Source organism: Pocillopora damicornis, chromosome 10, assembly GCF_964200805.1.
Source record: "Pocillopora damicornis chromosome 10, jaPocDami1.2, whole genome shotgun sequence".
Lineage (NCBI taxonomy): Eukaryota > Metazoa > Cnidaria > Anthozoa > Scleractinia > Pocilloporidae > Pocillopora > Pocillopora damicornis.
In genome coordinates this window covers 3,449,653-3,474,111 of record NC_142679.1, presented here as the reverse complement: position 1 = coordinate 3,474,111, position 24,459 = coordinate 3,449,653, and the positions used below count along the sequence as shown (strand labels likewise).

Genomic DNA, 24,459 nt, shown 5'->3' with positions numbered 1-24,459 from the left:
ATTACAATGTGGGGTATTGCGGGGGAGGAGGAAAATGAATAGTTTCATATTTCGTAATGCAACTCACCAACTCTCTTAAAAAACGTGTTTATTTTTACTCTTTCCAATAAAGTTTCTGGACATGGCAAGAATATGGCCCATCATAGCAACAAAGCTGTAAGCGCGCGCATAAGTTAAAGCAAATATTCTAAATTACTTCTAGTTCATGTCATTCTATTTACATTTGTTTAAGTCTTTACGATTCTAAACTCTTGCAAAATTAGGGTCAGGAAATATTATTCTTATTTACAGTGTCTGTGAAAATATAAGTTTTTCAGATAGTTAACGTAAATACACCGCTGTAGAGCATCACAAAAAAGCTCATTATTCAATTTCCAAGAGCGGAAATATATTTAAAATCACTTTTATTTACAAATATTTTAAGACTCATCGGAAAGCTAGCATGGCGAATCATTGTCGCAAATTTTAAGAGATTCTAGCATATATCTGTGACAGTCAAAATGTCCCTTCTCCCAAGCGATTAGGAGAGGAGTTCTACCTTCTTTGTCAACCTTGTTAACATTTGCTCCTCGCTGAACAAGTAGTTTAACACAGTCTAAACTCCCCTTCGCCGCGGCTTTGTGAAGGGCAGTTTCGCCAGAGGAACTTGGTTTATTAATGTGCAAGGGCTTTCTATCCAAGAGATCTTTCAGCTCAGTAACAGAGTTCTGCCCCGCGGCATGAAGAATCAATGCGTATGTCGAAAATGTGACACGTCTGCAAATTTGACATGGTGTCGATTCCTTGCTCTGACCGCTTAGCTGTTCCGTCGTCCGAAGACAAGATTTCACTGGTTTTAATTCAACTCTATTCTTTTGTCGCGGAGAAACACTGTGTTCAACTTTAATGGTCCTTCGAAGAGTTTCGTTGGTTTTGTTTCCTGTTTCTTCAATGTTACGATGTGCCAAGTTGAAGTGCTTTAGTCGTTGCAGCCAGTCGTTACGGAACAAAATACTTTCTGAACACGTCCTGCGGAGGCCTGTCGCTTCATGGATAGCTTTATCTGTCTTCCAAAGAGATGCTACACTCTCTTTGAATCTCATAATTCTAAGCTTGTTGTCGTCGATAAATTGAGTCTTGTGTTCGCTCAGCTTTTTCATCGTACTTGGTTAACCCACTGTTCTGTTCTGTTTTAAGTTCGCCCACAAAGAAGCGGCCCACGTTTTTTCGTCAGCTTTTTATGGTTTTTGCATTCGATAGGTTCCTTTGTTCCTTCGGCAAACTATGCTTTGTTTAAAGGGCTAGCTATTCATCTTTTGTTATGAAAATCATTCTTTATTGTCTTTGTGCATTTTTAACGCACATTCTTTTCAGTACATTCACCTTAGTAAGACGTTTTTGACATGTCTTTATTGTCCGAGCTCATCCACGCGAGCCACATCAGTCATATGTGACCAATTTGGCACAGAATATATCGCAGCAAATTCTCGAGCGCGACGACGTAAACATGCTGACGTAGGCAAGGACCTTTGTGCTGATTTACAGTCGTTGGCCCACGAAGAAGAAGCCTCGGGAAGAGGCGTTTCAAGGCAAGTTCACGTTCAGCACAGGGTGGATGACAAATGCGGGTGACCGCCTTTTCTCTCCCACGATCTTAACCCCTTAGGCTCCTTAGAGTGACTAGCATCTAATTTCTCCTTACAATATCACCCCTGAATCAACATGAAAGTGATGAGAATAGAGAAGATGATCACCAACTAGAACAGCTCTTGATTGTGGAACAAATTCTCCTTATCAGCTTTTTTGGAAATGTATGGAGAATATGCATTCTGATGTTAGGGTGTAAAGGGTTTAAGTTGATTCCCAACTGGACACCAAACGTCTGTTAGTCAGCTGTTCATAAGAATTTTAGGTTATGCTTAGAAAATGTTCACAATGTAATGATTTCGACAATTCTTCTTTACCTGTGTACTTGACTGTGTAGTAAAATTATGTGGAGAATGCAGAATCAAGTAGTCACTCTGTGGGGTCCAAATAAATTTGGTTTTCCTGGATACAGAAATGGTTCATTACTGTGTTATGAATTCATTGTTCTGTAACGTCCTACGCACAGAGAGTGGACCAGAGCCGGAAGGAAGTTGATTCGTTTACGACTCAGGGAGACCACGGTGATGTAAACACTCACGAGAGTTTTTTTGAGGGATAGGCGAAAATATGAAACATGATCCCACTGAATTCTTGAAGGCTCACCAGTCATTTCATTCATGAAAAGCTGTGTCATGAGCGACCCTTTTTTTCTTAACTGAGGTCCTGATCTTCTGATTGAAACAACTTTTACGGTGAAAGAGCAATATATTTCATTTGTCTTTTTGTAAGGTAAACTATTCGAATTAAAACAGGGAAATAGCGAAATGATCCACTTGAGAACTTGCGTCAGTAACCTTTGGTCTTCCTTCTCAAATTGTCATTACGAATTATTCATTATTTACCGCCGGGGGAGGGGTGTGGATTATTTTCTCTGGGGGGGGATTATTTGGTTTTTAGGGGAATCGGAGGGGGGATCATTCGTCGCTAACAGAGTATAAAGGGGAGACACACGCCCCACCCCCACCCTCCTCCCCATCGGGCGATAATAAATAATGACCAGTCGTTTCGTTCTCTCAAGATTTTTCCCGAGTATTAATATAATCCAGGTGATTGTATTGGTGATAAGTCTTAGAAACGTAAAATTTAGTTACAGAGTGCGATCTGAAACGACAAAATTACAAGATTATCATTGATTCACGAAGCAGCATTCTGAACTGATTTCTAAATGTTTTGAGTCAATTGTTTGTAACCTTCTCTCAATCACGGCCAAATGTGTAATGGTAATTGAACTGAGTGGAGTGCAATTTGGGCTGAAATCATACGCGTGATTTCAAATCACAAGTATGATTTCAGACCAAAATTGCACGACACGAGGTTCAATTACCACTTTATTACATCCATTTTGAAATCACCCAAATACAGGACTTGGTAAATTCGAATATTTTATTGATGCAGTACTGAGCCGGTTTTTAAATAAAAAGCGGAACCGGAAATGCAAAACAGAAAGACTTTGACGTCATGTGTCAAAAACTCAGTCAAGCGTATCAAAAGAAAGACAACTTTCATTCAAGAAATTCGAGAAGTCCTCAATAACTAAGAAAAATAGTGAAGCGTTAAAGTTCAGTCCTCGTCATCTGACTCAATGATGTAAGCTCTTCGTTTCTTCTGTGGTTGGGGTGGAGAATTCTGGCTGTCTCTAGAGAAGAAATTGAAGGTGCAGCCTGAGTAATTCTGCGATGGAACGGGAGCAGCACAACTGAAGGCTTCCATGCGGTACTGAGACTGCAACGGAAAACGTGGTGGAAATCCTGAAAATTCAGCCGGCTGAAAACCAGGATTGGAGCCCATGGCCTGATGCATTTGGCCTTGTTGTTGGACGTGATAAATAGGAACCAGAGGTGTTCGTTTATGTTGGACTGCAATCTCTTGATTTGAGGCTTCATTTGAAGTGTTTTGGCGGGAGACTTCGTTTGCTTGATTTTCGTTTGACACTTCTTTATATCCAGTGATAATGTGAGACACTTCTTTCCTGTGATTCTCGTCTATTTCATCGTAGTCTAACGAAGATTGACGTGCATGGCCTGTTATTTCACAGATAACATTGCGCGGTTGACCAGACTTCTTCAGTTTTGATACCAATGTTTTCCTCATGCTGTGGTTCGTCAGCTTCTTATTCGTCCTGAGACAGGAGGCCATGGATTTCATTAAATTGCCGATGGTGTTTTGTCCCATTCGAACTTTGGTGTACCAAACATCTGCTGATTTAGGACGATTTATGATGCTAAGATAGAGTGGCCCTGTGTTCTTCATTCCTTCGGGTCGCTTGGACAACCAAAGCTTGAATAGCCGCACTGGATCGCTTTTTCCGCCATCGGTGCTGAACATTGCCTGTGGTGTTGTTCTTCGCCTGATGGTGAGACCACCGCTCCGCGTTTTAGTGGGACCTTCCCTGAACTCAACAACTTCACTTCCATCTTCTCGCTGTCTTATAATTACGTCTTCCATGTATGCATCGTAGTGTTCTTGGCGACCACGAAATCCCAGTTGTTCCGTCAAATTTTTGAAGTTGACATTGGTCAAGACCTTTCCATTAAAATCACCCAACTGACCTTTTTCCCACAGGGCTGACTCTTCTTCAGGTGTGATTAGCTGAGCTTTGTTGGGTCTCTTTCCCTTTCCTTGTTGACGTAGGGAAATTGCTTTCGCATTGAGGATTTCTTGTGAGGAGTGAAACTCTCTCGATCGCACGATGCTCAATGGATAGTTCTTCTCCTTTAGATACCGTTCAATGGCACTCTGCATGATTTTAAGGGATTCTGGCTCGTAGTCATCTCCGTCCTTTTTTTTTCACCTCGGCGTAAAACTTACTCAAGACCTTGTCAAGTTTTTCAGGCGCCATTGTTTCGATGGAGACATATTCAAGATGGCGGCACTGACACCAGCTTCTGAAAACATTCATCCATTGTTTTGTGGAGCGGGACGTATTTTTATTCGAAGCGACAGACTTAAGCTCCTGTATTTCATCGCTTGAAATGATAGGAAATCTTGAAACATCTAACTCTTGTGGTGGCTTTTGATTTTCTTCGTTTGTTGCTGACTCGGTGGACTCGGGATTGTGCGGATTTTGAGCTTGAGAGGGTAGAAAATCGTCAAAATATTCACCAAAATTTACACGAAAAGTGGGAAAGTCCCTGGAATGTTGGTCTTCAGCCTGAAGGATCTCATTGTCATCATTCAAAAACTGGTAAAAATTAAATTCATCCATTTTTGGGGGGGAAAAATACGAGTTATGGAAACAAAAGTTGCAAAATTTGCGAAATGATACTCTTTGTCTTTCATTTTCCTGCAATTTGATTGGTTACTTTAAACAAGCCTTGAAATCTGATTGGTTGTTTTGTTTTAAGTGTAACTTCCTCATTGGCTGGAAAAAAGATGCGATTTAGAGCAAAAAATGGTGCGATTCGTGAATAAATCGCACCAATTAGAGCCAATCAGTTTGCAGGGACCACCAGTGATTTCAAAATGGATGTAATAAAACTTGAAATCGAATTTCTAACATCATCACACGCGCTCTCATGGTATCGCCATTACCTGGCGTAGTAAAACAACCAACTTAGAAATGACACGAACGAGTGTGTTTCAGGTGACATCTTCTCTCATTACGTCGGCAGAAGTCATTATCGACGAAGTGTATCGTAGGTGTTTAAGAAAATGTGCGTGGGAACATTTGGCCGCATTACTTTCCTTAATCGCCAAAATAGTGAAACCGTTTTAAGCCGTTTTAAACGGGATTTCAAGTTAATTCGAAGGGTGAGAACGGGAAATTCATATCTTAGTTTGTAGAGTGGCAGTGCTATTTTATGGTGATGGTCTGTTTGGAAAATTCTGCCTTTCATCTGTTGTGATGCCACCGCTGTTAACAAGAGGCTTGTTTTGGTATCCACTACTAATTCGAAGGTCACGTTTAGATAAAAATAAAACGATCTTATCATCTTTGAACACGATTCACGCTTAAAAACAAATCAAGTCGCGATCTCAAGAAACTTTTCATATGTAGTTCTTCCTCGATTGACTTCTCTACAAATGATTAGAGGGGGAGGGGTGGGTGGTAAGTTTCTGATGAAACTGTGGTGCTGCGTAGGTGGGTGGAGGGGAGTAAAAGAAGAAAGTTTGGTTTTATCAACTTAGTTGATAATGTAAATAGGCCACCTTAGAGAGTTTCTAAAGCTGATGTTTCGAGCGTTAGCCCTTCGCCAGAGTAAATGGAGGAATTTTTGTTTGTGTGTTGTTTATAAAGAGAAAGATGGAGTTATGCTCTTGCCCGTGACAGCTCCGGCCTTCAGCAACGCATATCCCAAGGGAATTCATTTCAACGAGGAAAATTTGGAATTGAAGCCAGCTTGCCACAGGGGCTGTGTTTTTAGGAGAAATATCATTAAACTAATTCTCCTGCTTAAACACAGCCCGACTGGGATTTGAGGATATTTTGTTTTAAGCAAAGCTAGCAATAACTGACAGCTGAACTCTTTCGCGGTTTAATCGTCAATGGAAGTGAAACAGGGTCGTCTTTTCTTTATGATCAGCATGGCTTTAGATCTCCAGCTTAAGGAGCTCTGAATCTAAGTGCTTGTATTTAAATATGCAGGTCAAGTTTGTCTAATGATGGTAGCTTTGTTGCAAACTTTTCAGTCATTTGAAAGTAAAGGAGAGTATCAGAACTATTTATGTGTTAGTATACGAGAATAACCGTCATTAGTTGCTGAGTAATTTCCACTTGTTATATCATTCCAGTCTTTTCGAAGTGGAGACAAATTCCCCTGGCGTTTGAGATTTGATTTCGTTGGATAAAATGCCTAAATTTTTTCACAAAAGAGACAGTTGAGGCTATTCTTTTTAATCTTATCAGCGTCAGCTTAAAAGAACAAGCATTCGACGTAAAAAAGAATGCAGATAGCGTTTTTAAATGTTGAAAAACAAAGAATAACTGATGTGGACGTGATCATATTTTCTATGGGCAGAGGGGTTGACGCAAAAGCGATTATCTGAGTTTTGTTTATAGTTTCTAAAAAGCGTTTAAATTCCTCCACACACTATCAATCATCGTCTTAGTTGCACATTTATTATTAAAATCACGATAAATGTGCTTACGTGGGGCAGCAACTAAAAGATATTGGGATAAATTAATACGACAGATTTTAGCAAGTACCAGATGGTAGAGGCCAGGAAAAGCTAGTGAAAACCACTACGGAAACTGTTTGTTGTCGAGTAACTGACAAAAGACTTATCACTTGGCGTATTCATTAGCGGACGGTGAGGTAATGAATACTTTAACAAATTAACAGTTCTTTAAAAGCTCTAACCTTGCCTCTTTCAGAAACCATAAAATGACGTATTCCTTTTCTACAGCTTTGTCTTCAATTAAACCAATCAAATGAGTTCTCAAAAAATTCACGTGTGAATTTTTTAGGCAAAGATAGGAAACAGAAGGAACTTGTGGAGGTTAGCGCTAAAAATATTCAGTTATGCCCTTGTCTAGGAAGCTTAGCAGATCAGAAATGTCTCTACTTTTCAAGCCCGAAACTGAAAGAAGATCTTACGACAGGCCAAAAGTGGAGCAAGACTTGGCTAGCAGCAAACGTTCACCGAGCAGATCGGATCCACCGACAATTTACATCGAAGACGAACCTGTAACAGACGGTGCTGTAAACGGATTGCCGAGAATTCACCGAGCGGTTTCCGATGGAAATTTGGACTGGCTAAAAGAACTAGTCGAGAATGGAGAAGAGGACGTAAACACGCCAGATCAACAAGGATGGCCTCCGCTGTATACTGCCATTAAGAAGGGAAAACTCGATTGTGCAGCGTACCTGTTGAAGAAGGGCGCCAAAGATTTTTACGACAAACAACACGCCGAGTACCAAAAAAGATTGGTTGCCGTTTCGAATGACCTTTCAAGGAACAAGGCCAACTCTTTTACATAGCGACTGAATGGAGATAAACGTTGTGGTTTATTGCTCCTGGTTATAAAAAGTATGCATCTTTTGGTCCAGTTTTAAAGAGACAGTTGTAAGTTAATATATAAAGTCGGATTCGAGGACCGAGTTGGTTGAATCTATCGCTAGGTAATTTACTATGTATCAGGGTAATTTCCCAGAACAGTTGAAAACTCTCGAATCGTTTTTTCTGAGATTGAAATATTGCTTTAATACTTTAATACTTTCTGGTGTCTATATTGCTGTTATTTCTGGATGCATTGTTTACTGTTGAACTGTCAATGAGGCTTTCATGGTTAAATTACCCTTTTATTGTTTCTGTTGTAGAACCAAGTTCTGCAACAACAGCCGCAAAACCCATCGCACAAATTTCATGTTAGCTGTGAATTTACAGCAGGTAAACTTCACAAAAATGGATTACCCAGAGCAGGTGGCAAACATTGCAAAACGTGTTTCAAAGATCGTGGGCGAACGCACTTTATTAGACTAAAGTATCTCTATAAAGAATGACCACAACTAGAATTGCTAAACGAAAGCTTTTTTTACAATTTGTTGAGTAACGCCAATTTACAGCTCCAGCTTTTTTGTATGATAAGTTGCTGACTGTTATGTATCACTTTTACATTTAATTCTTAAGGTTATTTAAAACCAAATGCAAACAGAATAACATTTATGTGTACGAGAACACGAACTGTCGGTTTCTCTGATAATCGCTATTGTTAAGTCAGTTGATACCTAAGCTGCATATTCCCTTGAGTGTGCTAAAGTAATTAAGCCAGCCTCTATATCACAGCAGATTTTGGATAAATGAGACACAGTGTGTTGACCATGTACCGTTGTATGTAAATACATTAATGAAAGTGGCACGTTTCTTCCGCACTGTGTATACTAATTAAGAAGTAAGCGATAATGACTCAAGTTCTTTTCCACCAATAAACACATTAAGTTAGCAACGCAGCAGCTTTGAACAAGCTGTTTCGTTAGCGCGTTTAAAGAAACAAGCATGCCACGGCATCAAGTAAATAATGTTCTTAATTTACGATGCTTTATTCGTAAAAGGAAAGACCTTTTTAAAGTTAGCCTGGATTTCAACCTTAGAGCTCCACTCAAACTTTGAGAACGGCCCTGCAAGCAAGCAGGATAAATTAAAAGGATACTTGGGTTTTGATTGTCTACTCAAAGGGGCACGCAATGGTTTACCTTTCTAGTCGGGATTGTAAGCGCGGGACTACCTGCTAAGGATTGCACGCTCGGGATTGCCATCTTTCTTGTCCACTCTTGTGCTTTCTTATGTAGTCTCTTGGCCTTTAAAAATTCTTTATTCTCAAAGCTTATTCTAACAAGAATTTTGGATATCGGCTTTGGTCCAATAGTTCATTTTTTGAACCTTGACCCTGCCTCGGTCCAAAATTATCCTTGAACGCAAACAAAGCCTTTTGACTAGTATTCAACCATTTAACGGAATATGTTTGGTCAATATTGAATGGGTGGTTGATCAAACAAACGAAATTCGTGGATGAGAATGAGTGAAGAGGAGGAAAAAAGCACGATATCACAGAATTTTTAAAATGCATGCAGAACTAAAGACGCGGCTTTATTGTTTTCACCGGTTGTGGCTAGGCAAAATACATAACATATGATAGCTGATAAATATTTGATTAATTTCGTTATCTACTTCGTCTTCTAAGAAAGCGACTTCAAGATAGAACTTGACATTTTTAGCTCTAAGATATACGAGACTGCTTTAACACAGCTTAATTATTTTCGATCCAGGCACTCAAGATACGTGATAGTGCGCATGACCAAATCAAAGCAGTTCAGTCCCATCAAATTGTATCGGACTCGAATTAGTAATGGTGTCCCAATATGTCTGATAAGAAGGTCTCTCGACGAAGTCACAACATCCTCTGGAGTGTCTTCCACTTGAAAATGTTTTAAAAGTAAAATATTCGTGAATAAAAAGGCCAAAATAAACTAACGGATCACTAAGCTGGAAGGATAAGAAGTGCAAAGTTAAGTTCGTTCTCACGGATTCGTTTCTCGTGGAATGTTTCTTCGCCGCATGTCAAACAAAATAAGATCATCAACAGGATAACCAAAAGCTTTTTCACCTACTTTATCGATGAGTCCACAAGTTGCCTTGGAAACTCCAAACTTGTTTGTGCCAACCTGATATCGGTCTGATTGGGTCACTCAATGGTTGGCGATAACTCCTAGTGATGTATTGCTCATTGTGTATCATCACCCGTTGTTTACATATTTGATTTAAACTATCACGCCCATGTTAGCGTTTCATAAAATTTTCAGCCCTTTTAGTCCAATCAACCCAAATCTCAACAAGAATTCTAATTCCGGTCCGGAAAGAGTGGGCGATCCGTAGCGTTTCTGCCGAACTCTTTCATCTAATCGGTGAACAATATTCAAATGCAGAACGGGGACCTTTTGCGATAATTCATCCTGGGTCAGATTCCAACCACGAGTCGTGAAAAGATGCCACAAAGATTTAAAAGAAGAATGAAAAAAAAGTTGGAAAAAACGATACTTTCAATGTACGATTAAGAATATGGAAGCCAAGCACTGAAGAATTAGAATGTGTTTATCTGGTTTTTGCTCACGAAAGAAGCTAACGACAAAGCAAACGAAAGATAAAAGAAAAGATTCCATTCTTAGACACGGTATACAATTCTCAGAGATAATATCAGAATGTTTTTCAAAACTAAACCACCTCCGGTTTGTGCATTATCGCATTGCAGACGATGATATCAGGGAGAGAGGTTAATACAGAACCCGGGCTACATTTGAGCAAATTTTCCATCTCCTTCTTAGACAGAGCTAGTTTACTTTCACAAGGATAATCTTGCAGGCTCCCATCCTTCTTTGGTGAGTTAAGATAATTAGTGTGGGGGGTCTATTAAGTCCTTGAGTATCTCAAGTGAACGCTTATTCTTGGCAGTGGGAAATATAGACTTTGTGACGGGACAACTGAGATGAAACTTTGGAGAGGAGTATTTCTTTGATTTTACAAAAGAGGGATGAATCTTACAGTGTTGAAATTGGTTGTTTCTGCCGGTTCCTTCTTTACGTGTCTTTCTTTAATTTTCACCGATGTGTGCCTTTTGGGTCGACAAGATTGTTTACCAAGCGCAAGGAGCTTCCAGAAGAAACTGGTTGGCTCTTTGGAGCGACTGTTTTTTCTGAGGTCCGGCGGAGACCTCGATCTTGACGAAGAGATCTTTGACATGTCAAAAGGACTAAACCACCATGTTTGGGAATACAACTGTTTGAAGAGCATTGAAGCCCTTTGCAATTTCCCAATCTTTCCTAAAGCACCGGATAAAAGAGAAATAATATCACGAACAGAAATCACTACGCGGAGCCGTCGCCGCGTGGATGCCCATCGTTTACTTGGTTTTTTGGTTCCAAATTTATCAGGTGAACATCTCTTCGCGGTAACATCGAATGGTTTTGCTGAAGTCTGGCTAAGTCCTGATAAAAGTTGGAGGTCGGCAAACCAGATTGCTTACATCAGGCAAACTGATTTGAAATCTACAATAAAAAAATGGGACTTTGAGGCTGTAAAATCACAGATTTCCGCCGGAGTTTATTTAGAGGCGAGAAAACGATATTTCATTGAGATCGTGTACTCCCTTGGAGGTCGCAAAAGAGGCGAGAACTTTCTGCAAGTCGCCTGGAAACGACCAGGAAAATCCACGTTTGAGATTATTGAGAGCGAATCACTCTCACTGTATACAAATGACAGTGAGAAGGACAAGTACAAAACCTATGACGATCGTTTACCCAAAGCTCACTACTGTGCAAAATATCAGAAAAGCTACGCAAACAAATATATGAGATCAGAGCCATATCCTAGCTTGGATAATTCCGCCATTAGTGGTGCTTTACCATTTTGTGACTACAGTCCTAGCTATATTCTCAATCCTGCTAAATTAGATGGGTTTGAAAAATACCATGGCGTAAAAAAACATGTGCATAAAACGTACGGTTACCCATATCCAAATATTGATGGCATTATCAGAAGTCACACGGCGCATAACGTGTTTTTGGCTGAGGATCCCTTAGAAGAGGAAGAAGCGTGGTCCGTGGTTGAGGCGTATATGGAAACTGTGGAAAAAAGCTATCCAGGGTAAGAATTTGAGATTTTTTAAATTTGAAACTAGCCTTTCTTTGTGAGCAGTCGTTGACCATTCGTGTATTGCCATTTGTCAATCCTTGATCTTTCCTGACTGTCGTTGCTTGTTAGTTCTTTAATTTATTTGCTCGTTCGTTCGTCACTTCCGTAACTCGTTCGTTCTTTAGTTTTGCCGGTCGTCGCCGTTGTCGTTCGTTCGGTTAGTCGTTCGGTCGTTCGGTCGTTCGGTCGTTCGTGTAGTCGTTCGTTCGATGCGACTTTCGGAGATTCAGTCGGGAGCTTAGAATACCTCCTCGAATTCTGGGAAATCGTGTCAAAAGAGGATAATGATAATGCAAGAAAAACCAAGCTATAAGTGTAATAAATTTGATGTTGTATAATGGTTACTAGTAGGCTAAGTCTACACAATGTGAAGTGGAGATCAATCTATGATCCACACTTATGATTGAGTAAAACATTATTTCAACAGGAAATATGAACTTGAGGATATCATTCGCGTTGAAAAAAAGAAAGATCCCAAGAAAGGAAATAGATATCTTCTGGAGCTTGCTGTAAAAGATCTCACAAACTTTGATGGCTATATTTTATCGGAATATATTTTTAAACCGAAAGATAGAAGTGAGTCGTTGTGTTATCCCAGAGGCCTACAATGGAACAGGACAGCGGATGTCTATCTGATTCTCACGGTCAAGAACCTGGGTCGGTGGGTTCATCACTTTATCAAGAACGTGGAAGAAATTGTACGAGAAACGAAAGATGAACACTTACATGTGGTTATATTTGACTTTAACAGCCCAGATATTGACTTAGAGCACGTTTTGAGAAGAAGCAATCTGAGGAACCATCATTATATCTCAAAGCCTGGTAATTATTCGCGCACAGTTTCCTTAATGGAAGCTATAAAGTCAATAGATGATCCTGAAGCCATTGTAGTAACCATTGACTTGCATCTGGATATCGGAAGTCAGATGATTAACGACATACGTAAGGTAGGGACGAGGAGCTCTTTGAAATGGACTGTTGCAAGTCACTTACCTCAAAAGTAATCACAAAAGCCAATCAGAACAAAGTTCACACGACCCAAAGGGCTAGATAGAACTCTAAATGAATGAGCAAGTCACTCTTTATCACCGAGAAGGTGGGGGGGGGGGGGGGGCAAAGGGGGGTGGGGGGCCAAAGGGGGGTGGGGGGTGTCAGAGGAATTTTTGGGGGGGAATCATATGGTTCTCAGGGGGAACAAAGAACAAAGGTCACACGACCCAAAGGGTAAATAGGACTCTAAATGAATAATAGAAGTCATCATTTATCACCGGGAAGGTTAGGGGGGGGGTGGTCGGAGGATTTTGACTGCCAATTCATTGCCAATAAGGAGTGTTATGGTAGTTTTACTGAGCCTTATGGAGAATAGGCAAATTTTTCATTTTTATCGTGACACAACCAGCCCTCACCCCACCCCTACTACAGCGATTAATTATGACCGGTTCCAAAGCTGTGTTGGGAAGAAATCATAACCGTATCAATGTTGGCTTCTGAGTAACCAATTAAATTTTTCACCTTGAGTACGATTCAAGTTTTTGATGGCATTTCCAGGCTTGACTCCTACGTTACACAGACTTTTATTGAAGTTTTAACAGTTTTTCACGTTCTTTTCAGCACTGTATCAAAGGTAGGACCGTCTATGCTCCCCAAATCATCTTTCTAAATTGTGGTGGAAGCAGTGCCCTTCCCAGAGGCTCATGGTACCACTACAGCTATGGAACAGTTGCTATGTATAAAGAAGACTGGGAAAGATTTGGAGGCTTTTCACAGGGTTTTGTTAACAAAACCACGTGGGGAGGAGAGGACTGGGACATCATTGACGGCGCAGTCAAGGGTGGCCTGGAAATAGAAAGGAAACGATCACCATGGGTCTATCATTATTACCACACCAAATATGGAATGTGGTAATCGTAGGAATGAGTTATTGGCCAAATTTGACGCCAAGGAGACTAGGAACGAGGTTTAATATCCAGTTAGGCTGAAACCAATCTGCCGTCACCTTAACTAACAGGAGGAGGCGGGTGGAAGGGGTTGGGGAAACGAACTCGAACGTGAAGTACGACTGTCGTTAAACCCACAATTGCTCCTCGAGTTTCGAAGAAAAAGTATTTGTAAATCTGCACAGTACTCCTCGATGAGCTGGACTTTAAGTAAACGAGAACTGAATACTTGTCACAGAAGAGTTTTAATTTGTACAGTTGGTCTGATGAAAATAGTTGAGCATATTACGAAGAGACGCCCTTGATCGCCACTTTCACTTGGCTTTACGCAGTAAACTTCATATTTGTGCTGCTTATATAGTAAACAAAAACACCCAGACATTGATCATTAGTATGTTATAATTTTATTTTTCAGTACAATATGACGAATGTGAAAATGACGCATGACTAATACTTAGAATTTCGAATTAAAACAGCCTATAAAGGTACCGATGGGATGAGATTTTATATAATACTTACATATAATTCTATACAATTTTTAACGTTTTTTACAGTTACGTTGACTATCCCTCCGAAATACCAAGAGTGAGTAAGCAACCCATTGCCTACGTCTTCAGTACTTGGGAACAGCTGATAAAAATAAAAAATGTTTGCAGCCTAGAAGATACTTTACAACCTTTAAAATTCAACATTTGCTTATGCTGGTCACCATCCTGGTTGTGCTTGGTCGGTGGCTAAGAAGGAACAGGGGATCCGCTAGGGTGGAGTTTGGGTTCGGTGTGCTGTAAAAGACTTCATACTCTGACTCTCTTTGGAACGAATTTCTTTCATTTTGCTATGTTGTTAAGACTAGGAATTATTAAGAATTGTGTTATATCGCCATCATGTATCCAGGTCTGGGATGGTGAGACAATATGTTTACAATTAGATTAAAAATGTGTTGGTGCTGCGCTGGTAGACCTACTTCCCCCCCCCCCCCCACCCCTCCTCACTCCTCCCCCCTTCCACGGCCCAACCGAAACATGCTGGCCATAAACAAGATCTTTAAACTTGATCTACAGATTTTGGCTAGATGGTTTCTCCGTCATTGGTATTTTATAGCCACATTCCTGCTTTAGTGTGGTAATAATGGTAAATATATGGGCTTGGCTTGCGCTCTATTTCCAGGCCACTCTTGACTGCGCCGTCAATAAGATCCCAGTCCTCGCCTCCCCATGTAACTTTTGTCTCGAAATAATTAGAGAATCCTCCAAATTTGTCCCAGTCCTCCTTGTGCACTGCCACAGTTCCATAGCTGTAGCGGTTCCATTCCCCTATGGGAACAGCACTAGTTCCGTCACAGTCAAGAAAAGCTATCTGTGGAGCGTACAATGTTTTGCTTCTGATGCAATGCTGAAATGACAATATGACAGCAAAGAGACCTTCAACTTTTTAACTCCTAGAAGTGATTAACATGTAATTTCTCCCTATAGATATCTATACATCATCCCGCATATAGGTAAAGGGAATACTGAAACTTATGGGGTGGAAGATGTTATCTTGATCTGACACCAAATTCTTGCAAATATTTTAAAGGGGAGAATTTTAAAACACAAGCAGATTTTGGGAGTTAAAAGGTTAACAGACGATCAAGTTTGTTGACTTAGGCGCACTTGCCTCAACTATCCATTACGTAGTTAGATAATGACTAACACCTTAATGATAATGTTAATAGTCTAACCCCAACCCCTGAGAAAATCCCACCCACACCCCAGTACCCTCTCTCCAATTACCTTGCGTATATCGTTTATTGCTCGGTTCCCAATATCCAGGTGTAGATCAATAGTAACAATAATGGCATCTAAGTCCTTTATTGATGCCACTGCTTCACTTATGGCAATACTGCGAGAATAATTACCAGGTTTTCTGATAAAATGATAATTTTTCAGAGTGCTTCGTTTCAAGGCCTGCTCTAGATCAATATCAGGGCTATCGAAGTCGAAAATAACCACATGTAAATGTTCGTCTTCCGTCTCTAGCATGATTTCTTCTACGTTTCTGATAAAATGGTGAACCCATCGACCCAGGTTCTTGGCGGTCAGAATAAGGTAGACATCCGCATTCCTGTTCCACAGCAGGCCACTAGGATAACACAATGGCTCACTTTCATCTTTCGGTACAAAAACATTTTCTGCTAGGACATAACTGATGTCTCTTGGGATATCTTTGACGACAAGTTCGAGGAAATATTTATTACCTTTTCCGGGGTCTTCTCTTCTTTCAACGCTAATAACAGATTGGAGTTCGTATTTCCTGGATGGAGAGGGTTAGTACTTAGTGTTGATTGAAAAATTTCTGCATTTGGGGACCAGTGACCATTTACTGTCTGGGAGGAGGGGGTGAAAGATTTTGCAAGGATCACATGGTTTTCAGGGGGGGAACTGAGTATAAAGGGGGGAACCATAGATAATTTTCTACCAATTTACTGCAATGAGGGGGGCCATAAGAACATTACAGAGCCTTATGGGGAGGGGGGGTGTGGAATCAGATAAAATGTATCGTGACGCAAACAAAACTCTCCAATCCCCCCTCCCTCGAAGACAAATAATGACTGCTCCGTGAGCCTTAATGAACGTTAAATATTTACCATCTCTGGTGGAAGTGCCCGTTGTTACTTTCACGAGTAATTTGGAACAAAGAAGACAAAAAAATGCAAACAAAGGAGCCGAGGAAAGTAATAATTGTAAAGCAAAGAAGAACTGCATAGGAGTTTTACACCAAGGTAAACCCTGAATTCATAACAATAACCTCAACTTCAGCTTTCTACGAAAAGCAGGTAAATTCAACGCAGAAAAGTTTGAATATATGTCTGCTATAACTTAATTAAAATAAAAAGGAAAGAGGTCGCTTGAACTTTTTTTAAATTAAGTGTAATTGTATGCAAAATTTCACTCTCAACGTTGCCTTACAGCTTCGCGTAGAGCATGCGCAGTGCTAATTGCTTTACAATTTTTTATTTTTGAGTGAGATTACTTAAGACTTCAAGCCGGATGCAAAATGTTTGATTTTCATTTCAAAATTTTTTATATCCTGTTTCTTTAATTTTCCGAGTGAGAATTTATATTTTACGTTATTATTTCTGGGGTGACTTATTAAAATGTCTAGAAGTGTGGGCGTTTTCATGACAAGTTGCTAAGTAAAACAAACATTTCGGAGACAATTAAATAGATTGGATTATTCGTTTTGAAGGTAAATCTGCTCAAGAATAGAACAACCATAACCCAAGTTATACGCTGTTTTTTTTTTAAGCTGGCTGACGGCTGCAGTATGGAGATTAGTTATATTCTAGTATCCAGAGACGTATTCCAAACTGCTTATTATTCCAAAACTTAAAAGGTACATTTTTATGAAAAATCTGGTTTGTTCTGTTTTGATTTGTTTTCATAATCATAGCATAAGGCGCAAAACGTATCAAACAAAGAACTTAATACTGTAACAATAAGAAAAACAAGTGTCCGTTAAAGACACTCAAAAGAGCTCTTACGGGTGGAAGGCCTCACATGAATAAATCTCAATTTGTCATGAGTTTGCACTCCCATTCACCTAAAAATAAAAATGCATCGGTGTGTTTGATTAAACTTACCCGGGGAAAGCTTCACTCAACTCCTCGAAGTATTTGTTTATAACTGAAAACGCTGCTTCTTCCTCGAGGAAAAATATCATCTCCTCGAAAGCCATTCTCGTTCCATTCAAAGGCGGGTAAACATTCGTTCGTTGTACATATAGTGAAACACCATAATACATTTGAAAATCAGATGGTAGATTTTCCGGATCGATGAGGTAACTGAGGCTATAGTCACATACCTCTAAAACTTGGTCCACAGCAGCTCGTTCGAGGTATGGAAGCTTCTCTGGCCTCCAGAACTTGTTGGTAGACCTTCTGTCGAATTGAGCACAAGAAAGTGCACCTGGCAATTTGTCATCGTATACTTCAAATTCATATTTTTTGTCATCGTTCGTGTATGGTGAGAAGAAAGCTCCATCAATCACATCGAATCCGTCAGCGCTATTGAGTCGTTTCCAAGAGATTTGTATCAACTGTTGGCTGTTTTTAAGTTCAGCTTGAACATAGATTGCCTCAATGTAATATTTCTCTCCCCCAACCAAACTGATGGAGTTTGAAAGATTTTGTGTACCACTGGCCGCAGCTATTCTTCTTGCATCTTTCCACTCAGAACTCGAACTAAGCCACATTTCAGCTGATCCAATCGAGGTCAACAAAAATTGATAGACATCACTAACATTTGGTCGAATGTAGCCCAGCAATCGAATAGCCACGAAATTGTTCTTAGCTGTAAAATTAAGGTCAGCATTTGAAATAGTTTTCTTAATGTCCGGAGATTTTGGAAACATTGGATGATTGCATAATTGTTGAAGTGAAATCTGACAACTTTCGAATATCCAAGTATGTTTGTTAAAACCCGTTGAGGTTTCTTCAATATTGGTGTAATGAGCTCTTGTTATAAGCCAGTCATGAGTTCCGTTAATTTTTGCAAGGATTTTCTGGCCTGTATCAACGATAAGCGGTGAGCTATGAATAACGATAAATAGTACCCAAAGATCTAATATGAGAACAAAAACGAAAACCATTCGTCTAAAATTAACGCGAGCCATGATTGTCGCCAGCATTCGTTCCTGAATAATATAAGTTGTCCAACTCGCCAAGGAGTATGAATCAGATAACGGAAGATGTGGGCAGCTCGGACTGTCCCATGTTCGATATTTTCAATGAAATGCAAATAAAGCGTTTGATACATTTACGCATTGATAGATTTTCTTCTCAGTTAAGATGTATTGTTAAAGGTGTTAAAGAAAAAACTCACACGAAAGACTGTAATAACGCCTTCTCTAAGGTTGTCAAAACGACAACAACTACCGACAACAACTACCCTAGCCTGGACGATAAGACATGCGATTAAATAACTCCCCAGGGTTCGAACTATCGTATAAAGGTCGGATAACGTTATCCAAGAGATGAAAGGCTATCCAGAGGATAAGTGATATCAACTTACTACACCATTTACCGGATAGGGATTTATTCAGTGGATGGCATTAACCAACCTTCAAACAACCGGGGCCTGCTGGTGAAAATTACGCCATTCATCGCGAAATGAAGGAGACGTGATGGTGGAAATGCACCCAGTAACAATTGTTTTTGAATTTTTATTTCGATGTCTTTCAAACGAGAAAAGTAATATATCTCAGAAATGGCAAGCCTCTCGGAAGTTTCTCTTGAACAATATAAATGAAAAAATTACAACAACTTGAAACAACAATCGACTGAAGTACTTGCCTACAAACAATTGGCAATGACTTGCAAGTGCCGGTGGTAACAATTTTCCACAACCGATCAAAATATTTTACTGTATTAAATAGTTTAGGATTAACAATACAATTTCAAGCAGACAATTGATAAGAATAAAGAAAAATATAAATAGGAGATCGTTAATTATTTGATCCATTACCAAATTCTCTGAAATAAGATCACAAGAATTGTAAGGCAGACAGTCAGGTGAATTACTAGTGAATTCAGTCCATAATAGCTACCATAGCGCGGCTCCATGCCGTAAATAAAACATTTGCTTCACAATTCATTAAATACAAGTTAATTTATGCATTTAACATTTGCATGTTTAAACATTGCTTCATAGTATAACGGGACGAAAACGAATATGACGGGTATAGGAGTAAGTAACGTAACTCATGTTATTGTGGCAGGAAGTATAATAAGACCTCTCATAAAAGAACATATGGGATGACATTTGATCATAATTTTACCATAATTTTGAACTTTTTGGACAGGAGAGAGAAAATCTCTCAAGGGCCGCGCGCCCATTCGCTTATTTGCTCCTAAGTAGCAGAAGAAAGTTGTGTGCAATCTAGGTAAATCTTTACAATCATTAAGTATTCAATTTCTCTATCACTACGCCTATGATATGGCGATTAAAATTCTGAAAGGAGGGTAGAAATGAGTTGAGAGAAGGGAGGGGTGCCGCGAAAGCTTACAAGCTATGATCTTCTTCAAAACAAAATTATTTCTCTTGCTTCATTGTTCACGACGAAGAGCCATTAAGGATTGTCGCATATCGCCCTCATGAAGCCACGTTGGGATATTCAGACGGAATGTTTTAAATGAGATTTAAAAACTTGTTAGTACCACACTCGTAGACCACGTCTTCGTGTCCCAAAATAGTAAATTGAATACCTCGCTGGCCTTAAATATGACCTTTAAACATGGACTATGCCCTTTTCCTGGTTAGTTTTGCTGTCCTTGGTATTGTTTTTGCCATTTTTGGCTCAGGTTTTGCCGCTTTTGGCATCGGATTTGCCGCTTTTGGCATTAGTTTTGCCGCTTTTGGCATCGGTTTTGCTGCTTTTGGCATCGGTTTTGCCGCTTTTGGCATCGGTTTTGCCGTTTTTGGCATAGCTTTTGCCGCTTTTGGCATCTGTTTTGCTACTTTTGGCACCGGTTTTGCGGCTTTTGGCATTGGTTTTGCCGCTTTTGGCGTTATTTGTGCCGTCTTTGGAGTTGGTTTTGCCCCCTTTGCTAATTTAGGCTTTTCAGTTTTTACCCACATTCCTGTCTTACTGTGGTAATAATGGTAAATCTTTGGACAGCGTGTGCGCTCTATTTCCAAGCCACTCTTGACTGCGCCGTCAATTAGATCCCAGTCCTCGCCTCCCCATGTAACCTTTGTCTCAAAATCCTTGGAGAATCCTCCAAATTTGTCCCAGTCTTCCTTGTACACTGCCACAGTTCCATAGCTGTAGTGGTACCATCGCCCTCTGGGAACAGCACTGGTTCCGTCACAGTAAAGATAGACTATCTGAGGAGCGTGCAACATTTTCCCTTTGATACAATGCTGAAATGACAAAATAACAGGATAACTAAACTTTTAACAGACGATTTATGTTACAGTTTATCAACTTTGGCGCACGCACGTTAATTTCCGATGACTAGTATTTTCAACAGGCAATAGTCCTGACATAAATGCATAGGAAAAACGCAAGAACCGACTGATTTCGCCGGGGCCAGGATGCTACTGAAGTGCAAAGCACTATTGTTGACTCCTGTGCATGTTTTAGAAATGACACATACTTTGAAATTAATAAACGAATCTCCGAGCGAGTAGTTAATTGCAAATAAACCTGCACGCAGGCTTTCATTGGTGGAGCGACAAGAGTCGCGAAGCCCGCGCGTCTCAAGCGAGTGGGGGTTTTGTAAGGGGGCACCGATGGTTCTAGTTCGAAAATGATCCCTCACAGACATCCCTCTGATTAAAATGTCGTGGGCCTGGTCGCTCGTGGTGCGGCGCTAATAACAGGAACTCCACGCAGGTTATTTTCACACTCCTTGCCTTTTCCACTTCCTTCCCCTCCCACCTCCACCCAACCCTAGGGAGTTTCCTTTTATCCCCTCCCCTAAAATAAAATAAAATAAAATAAAATAAAATAAAATAAAATAAAATAAAATAAAATAATATAAAATAATATAAAATAATATAAAATAATATAAAATAATATAAAATAATATAAAATAATATAAAATAATATAAAATAATATAAAATAATATAAAATAAAATAAAAGTAAAACAAAAAAGAACGCTTACCTTGCGAATTTCATTGATAAGTTGACTCCCAAGATCCAGATGCATGTCAATGGTTACAATAATGGCGTTTGGGTCCTTTATCGATTGCACAGCTCTACCAAAAGAAAGAGTCCGCGAATAGTTCCCAGGTTGCACAATTAAGTGATAGTTTATCAGAGAACTTTTTCTCAAAGCCTGTTCCAAATCAATATCTGGGCTACCGAAGTCAAATATAACCACGTGTAAATGTTCATCTTTTGTTTCCTTTACGATTTGCTCCACGTTCTTGATGAAATGGTGAACCCATCGACCCAGGTTCTTTGCAGTGAGAATTAAGTAAACATCCGCTGTCCTGTCCCACTGCAGGCCGCTTGGATAACACAAAGGTCCCGATAGATCATTTGGCTGGAATACATATTCTGCCAAGATGTAGTTGGCGCCATTTGGAAGATATTTGACCACAAGCTCAAGGAGATATCTGTCTCCTTTTAGCGGATCTCCTTTCTTTTCGACGCGCCTGACTGACAAGAGTTCGTATGTCCTGAGGAAACACAAAAGAAGTTCAGATCTTTGGACATGCTTGTAGACTGCGAGCAGCCCCTCCTTTTTTGGCCGAATCCCGTCGCGCAAGTACTTTTTCCCGCACGTCACTCTCAGAGTTCCGCGCGGCACGCTATTATCATTTTGTCTTCTAGGGGGTGATTTCTTTTACTCGCCTCAACGGACTTCGCCGAGAAGAAGGGACTACCCCTTGTCTAACGCGCTGGAGGTCTGAAGAAAGCAACACTAACTGCTTCACAGGGTGACCAGGCCATTTCCAGACCAAAGTCCCGAAATTTACTCCTGCTGTGATTTCCATTTCTAATAAGCAGTCACCTCCGTTTAGCGGTTGTAATCACCCTTAACTTAGTCCGAACAGCCTGTTTGTATCGTTCTCCACCTGTATAGAACGGTCACTTGCAGCGAAACCACTTAAATAAAGCTAAGAGTAACATTTCAAACAAAACTTAATCCGGCCATCTTTATCTCTCAAAACCAATATTAGGAGTATTTTTCAGCATTTTAGAGCGAGGTTTTGTAAATCAACTGGTCAATAATGGAAAAACATCGCGTCTTTATCGCTTTTATAATACTCTTATTCTTTAGAACCTGTATCAAGCGGTCAACCTGTGTTAAGCGGTTACCCCGTCATTCCCCACGGATAACCGCTTAAAACAGGTTCGACCGTGAAGCGGAAAAGATGCAACCTTTGACCTTCGCTTGGCGTTGACTGGAAAATTCTAGAGAGGATTCTCTTCAGGGTCACAGTTTCAGTAGTTCTAACAACATCACTCCTTTCGAGACCAAAGATAGTGTCCTTCTAATAATATAGTGCCCCGCATAGAAAAGTCCCAAATAAAGGATTTTACACTGTTTGACATTCCTTACCTAGGGTAGATCCTCTTCAAAGCGTTGAAGTAATTTGTCACCACAGTCAATGCCTCCTTTTCATTCAAAGGGTATCCAGCTATGAAAGCTTTATTCGCAGTTTTCGATTTGATCACTCCGTTCAAGCTTTGAAATGGGTACGTGTAAGTTTTTTGAACATACCTGCGCACACCGCGATAATGTTTAAAGTCGCGGGGTAAATTAGCCGGATCAAGAAGATAACTGGGTTTATAATCACAGATAGGAAGCGCCTCGTCCACGGCAGTTTTCTCTAAGTAAGGCAGTGCTTCAGGCCTCAAGTGCATGTTGGCAAATGTCGTCCGAGACTGCGCACAAGTGGGAGCTTTTGGTAACTCATCGTCGAGAATTTTCAATTTCGCCTTATCCATGTCCTTTGTATACAGCAAGAAGAACTTGTTATCGATGATCTCAAATCTACGACTATCTGGTCTTTTCCAAGCGACCTGAATTAAATGTTTGCTTCTCGTTGCATTACTCTGCGACTGAATGTAAATGAGTTCAAAATAGTATCTTCGTTTGGCGGCTAATTTCACGCTATCCGAAATCTGAGACTTTATACCCTCAAAGGACATCTTCTTCAATGGCGAACTTTGGGACCGGATGTAAGCAATTCTTTGAGCGCCTGTCCAGTTGGCATTAGGACTTAGCCAAACCTCTACCAAGCCATTTGAAGTTAACAAAAATTGATGTTCTCCAGAGGCATTCGGTCGAATGTAACCCAGCAATCTAATGACTCGATCTAGTCTTCCACGCTCTGAGATAATGTTGGCATTTGGTATGTACTCTCTTGCATCCGGAGCCTTTGGAAAAATTGGGTAATTGCAGATTTGTTCGAGGCTGCTCTGGCAAAACTTTTCCCAAGAGTGTCTATTCAACCCGTGAAGAGTAACCTCGGACTTGATGTCTACGTCCAGTTCTATGTTGTAGATGTCTGGATTAGATATCAACAACTTGTCGCTTGTCCCAAGGATAAGCGTTACGTTCGAGGAGATTTCCTGACGATTCAATAGATAAATCACAACTAATATGACCCAAAGACCGACTGTAGAAACGCCAAAATAAAATGCTTTCACTAAAATGACACGATTCATGGTCAGAGAAGAAAAATAGTGGTTTTTCCTCCAAAAAAGCGCGTTCCAATCTAACCTAGTTCTCGAAGCGACATAATGTATTCACCGGCAGTCTTATCTGGTGTAGGGTTGCATATACGGCGAATAATTTCCGGAACGACAGCAATGTTTCACACATTTATGAACTCGGAACAGCCTAACCCCACAGAGATGCCCTCCTATAGCCGAAGATTCACGACGAAATCCTGAAGGCCGAATATTGTCGCGTTACTGTTTATGTATCGGCAGTCCATCAGACTGTTAGCCGAAGGGCATGATAACATACCCAGCGTCTCCAGTGCGTCATTTGGTTCCCAAAACACGACGCCGGATTGGGGACCAGACCTAAAGTGGGTGCATTTTTAACACCATCGCTCGATTGGCATCAGTAAAATAGCACTATCTGTTTTTGGTTAAGCTCGTTTCCGCTGATCTATCTGAACTCCGATCTTGATAAGTATGGTCTCAAAAAGTCTGCTTTAGACGATAATTTTGCTGCAAGAAGTTGCTCTCACAAGAATGTTCTACATTAAATAATTTGGATTTTTTTCTCAAGTTGTTTGATTGCTGTTGTGGTATGCACT

The 24,459-nt window shown here is 40.2% G+C and overlaps 6 protein-coding genes and 2 long non-coding RNA genes across 10 annotated transcripts; 3 read left to right on the top strand and 5 right to left on the bottom strand.

Moving 5' to 3' along the window:
* Nucleotides 1–71: 71 nt before the first annotated feature.
* On the bottom strand, nucleotides 72–1,419 carry LOC113684736 (uncharacterized). The gene has a single exon (XM_027202128.2). The coding sequence runs from the start codon at nucleotides 1,137–1,139 to the stop codon at nucleotides 438–440; it is 702 nt and encodes a 233-aa protein (XP_027057929.2). The 5' UTR covers nucleotides 1,140–1,419; the 3' UTR covers nucleotides 72–437.
* Nucleotides 1,420–2,842: 1,423 nt separating this feature from the next.
* LOC149038500 (uncharacterized) lies at nucleotides 2,843–5,109 on the bottom strand. The gene has a single exon (XM_089184646.1). It carries the CDS (start codon nucleotides 4,366–4,368, stop codon nucleotides 3,187–3,189), a length of 1,182 nt encoding a protein of 393 aa, XP_089040772.1. The 5' UTR covers nucleotides 4,369–5,109; the 3' UTR covers nucleotides 2,843–3,186.
* A 1,547-nt stretch (nucleotides 5,110–6,656) lies between these two features.
* LOC113684737 (uncharacterized) lies at nucleotides 6,657–8,512 on the top strand. 3 transcript variants are annotated; one of them, XM_089186228.1, is made up of 2 exons: nucleotides 6,657–6,881; nucleotides 7,034–8,512. In XM_089186228.1, the coding sequence occupies exon 2, from the start codon at nucleotides 7,089–7,091 to the stop codon at nucleotides 7,545–7,547; it is 459 nt and encodes a 152-aa protein (XP_089042354.1). In that variant the 5' UTR covers nucleotides 6,657–6,881; nucleotides 7,034–7,088; the 3' UTR covers nucleotides 7,548–8,512. The 3 variants fall into 3 exon arrangements, with proteins under 3 accessions (XP_089042354.1, XP_089042353.1, XP_089042352.1); XM_089186227.1 differs by having other exon boundaries at nucleotides 6,658–6,881; nucleotides 6,973–8,512; XM_089186226.1 differs by having other exon boundaries at nucleotides 6,659–6,881; nucleotides 7,103–8,512.
* Nucleotides 7,193–9,908, bottom strand: LOC149038499 (uncharacterized). The gene is made up of 2 exons (XR_016180727.1): nucleotides 8,760–9,908; nucleotides 7,193–8,684 (listed from the first exon to the last, which is right to left on the bottom strand). It is a non-coding gene; the product is annotated as an uncharacterized LOC149038499 (long non-coding RNA).
* A 52-nt stretch (nucleotides 9,909–9,960) lies between these two features.
* LOC149038498 (uncharacterized) lies at nucleotides 9,961–14,348 on the top strand. The gene is made up of 2 exons (XR_016180726.1): nucleotides 9,961–10,439; nucleotides 14,243–14,348. It is a non-coding gene; the product is annotated as an uncharacterized LOC149038498 (long non-coding RNA).
* LOC113684657 (uncharacterized) lies at nucleotides 10,305–14,176 on the top strand. The gene is made up of 3 exons (XM_027202051.2): nucleotides 10,305–11,703; nucleotides 12,179–12,698; nucleotides 13,363–14,176. Exons 1-3 carry the CDS (start codon nucleotides 10,592–10,594, stop codon nucleotides 13,654–13,656), a joined length of 1,926 nt encoding a protein of 641 aa, XP_027057852.2. The 5' UTR covers nucleotides 10,305–10,591; the 3' UTR covers nucleotides 13,657–14,176.
* A 358-nt stretch (nucleotides 14,349–14,706) lies between the features above and the next one.
* LOC113684671 (uncharacterized) lies at nucleotides 14,707–18,405 on the bottom strand. The gene is made up of 3 exons (XM_027202063.2): nucleotides 17,311–18,405; nucleotides 15,461–15,980; nucleotides 14,707–15,080 (listed from the first exon to the last, which is right to left on the bottom strand). Exons 1-3 carry the CDS (start codon nucleotides 18,354–18,356, stop codon nucleotides 14,784–14,786), a joined length of 1,863 nt encoding a protein of 620 aa, XP_027057864.2. The 5' UTR covers nucleotides 18,357–18,405; the 3' UTR covers nucleotides 14,707–14,783.
* Nucleotides 18,406–18,876: 471 nt separating this feature from the next.
* Nucleotides 18,877–24,004, bottom strand: LOC113684656 (uncharacterized). Its single transcript, XM_027202050.2, has 3 exons — nucleotides 22,746–24,004; nucleotides 21,339–21,858; nucleotides 18,877–20,590 (listed from the first exon to the last, which is right to left on the bottom strand). The coding sequence occupies exons 1-3, from the start codon at nucleotides 23,855–23,857 to the stop codon at nucleotides 19,967–19,969; spliced, it is 2,256 nt and encodes a 751-aa protein (XP_027057851.2). The 5' UTR covers nucleotides 23,858–24,004; the 3' UTR covers nucleotides 18,877–19,966.
* Between the last annotated feature and the right edge of the window lie 455 nt (nucleotides 24,005–24,459).

Coding starts and splice junctions, on each gene's coding strand:
- LOC113684671 (XM_027202063.2), bottom strand. CDS start 18,356: ATGCTGGCGACAATCATGGCTCGCGTTAATTTTAGACGAATGGTTTTC. Junction 15,981..17,310: donor TTGAGTGAAGCTTTCCCCGG/GTAAGTTTAATC, acceptor CTCTCCATCCAG/GAAATACGAACTCCAATCTG. Junction 15,081..15,460: donor CAATAAACGATATACGCAAG/GTAATTGGAGAG, acceptor TTGTCATTTCAG/CATTGCATCAGAAGCAAAAC.
- LOC113684657 (XM_027202051.2), top strand. CDS start 10,592: ATGAATCTTACAGTGTTGAAATTGGTTGTTTCTGCCGGTTCCTTCTTT. Junction 11,704..12,178: donor GTGGAAAAAAGCTATCCAGG/GTAAGAATTTGA, acceptor TTATTTCAACAG/GAAATATGAACTTGAGGATA. Junction 12,699..13,362: donor TGATTAACGACATACGTAAG/GTAGGGACGAGG, acceptor CGTTCTTTTCAG/CACTGTATCAAAGGTAGGAC.
- LOC113684656 (XM_027202050.2), bottom strand. CDS start 23,857: ATGAATCGTGTCATTTTAGTGAAAGCATTTTATTTTGGCGTTTCTACA. Junction 21,859..22,745: donor TTGAAGAGGATCTACCCTAG/GTAAGGAATGTC, acceptor GTGTTTCCTCAG/GACATACGAACTCTTGTCAG. Junction 20,591..21,338: donor TTATCAATGAAATTCGCAAG/GTAAGCGTTCTT, acceptor TTGTCATTTCAG/CATTGTATCAAAGGGAAAAT.
- LOC113684736 (XM_027202128.2), bottom strand. CDS start 1,139: ATGAAAAAGCTGAGCGAACACAAGACTCAATTTATCGACGACAACAAG.
- LOC113684737 (XM_089186228.1), top strand. CDS start 7,089: ATGCCCTTGTCTAGGAAGCTTAGCAGATCAGAAATGTCTCTACTTTTC.
- LOC149038500 (XM_089184646.1), bottom strand. CDS start 4,368: ATGCAGAGTGCCATTGAACGGTATCTAAAGGAGAAGAACTATCCATTG.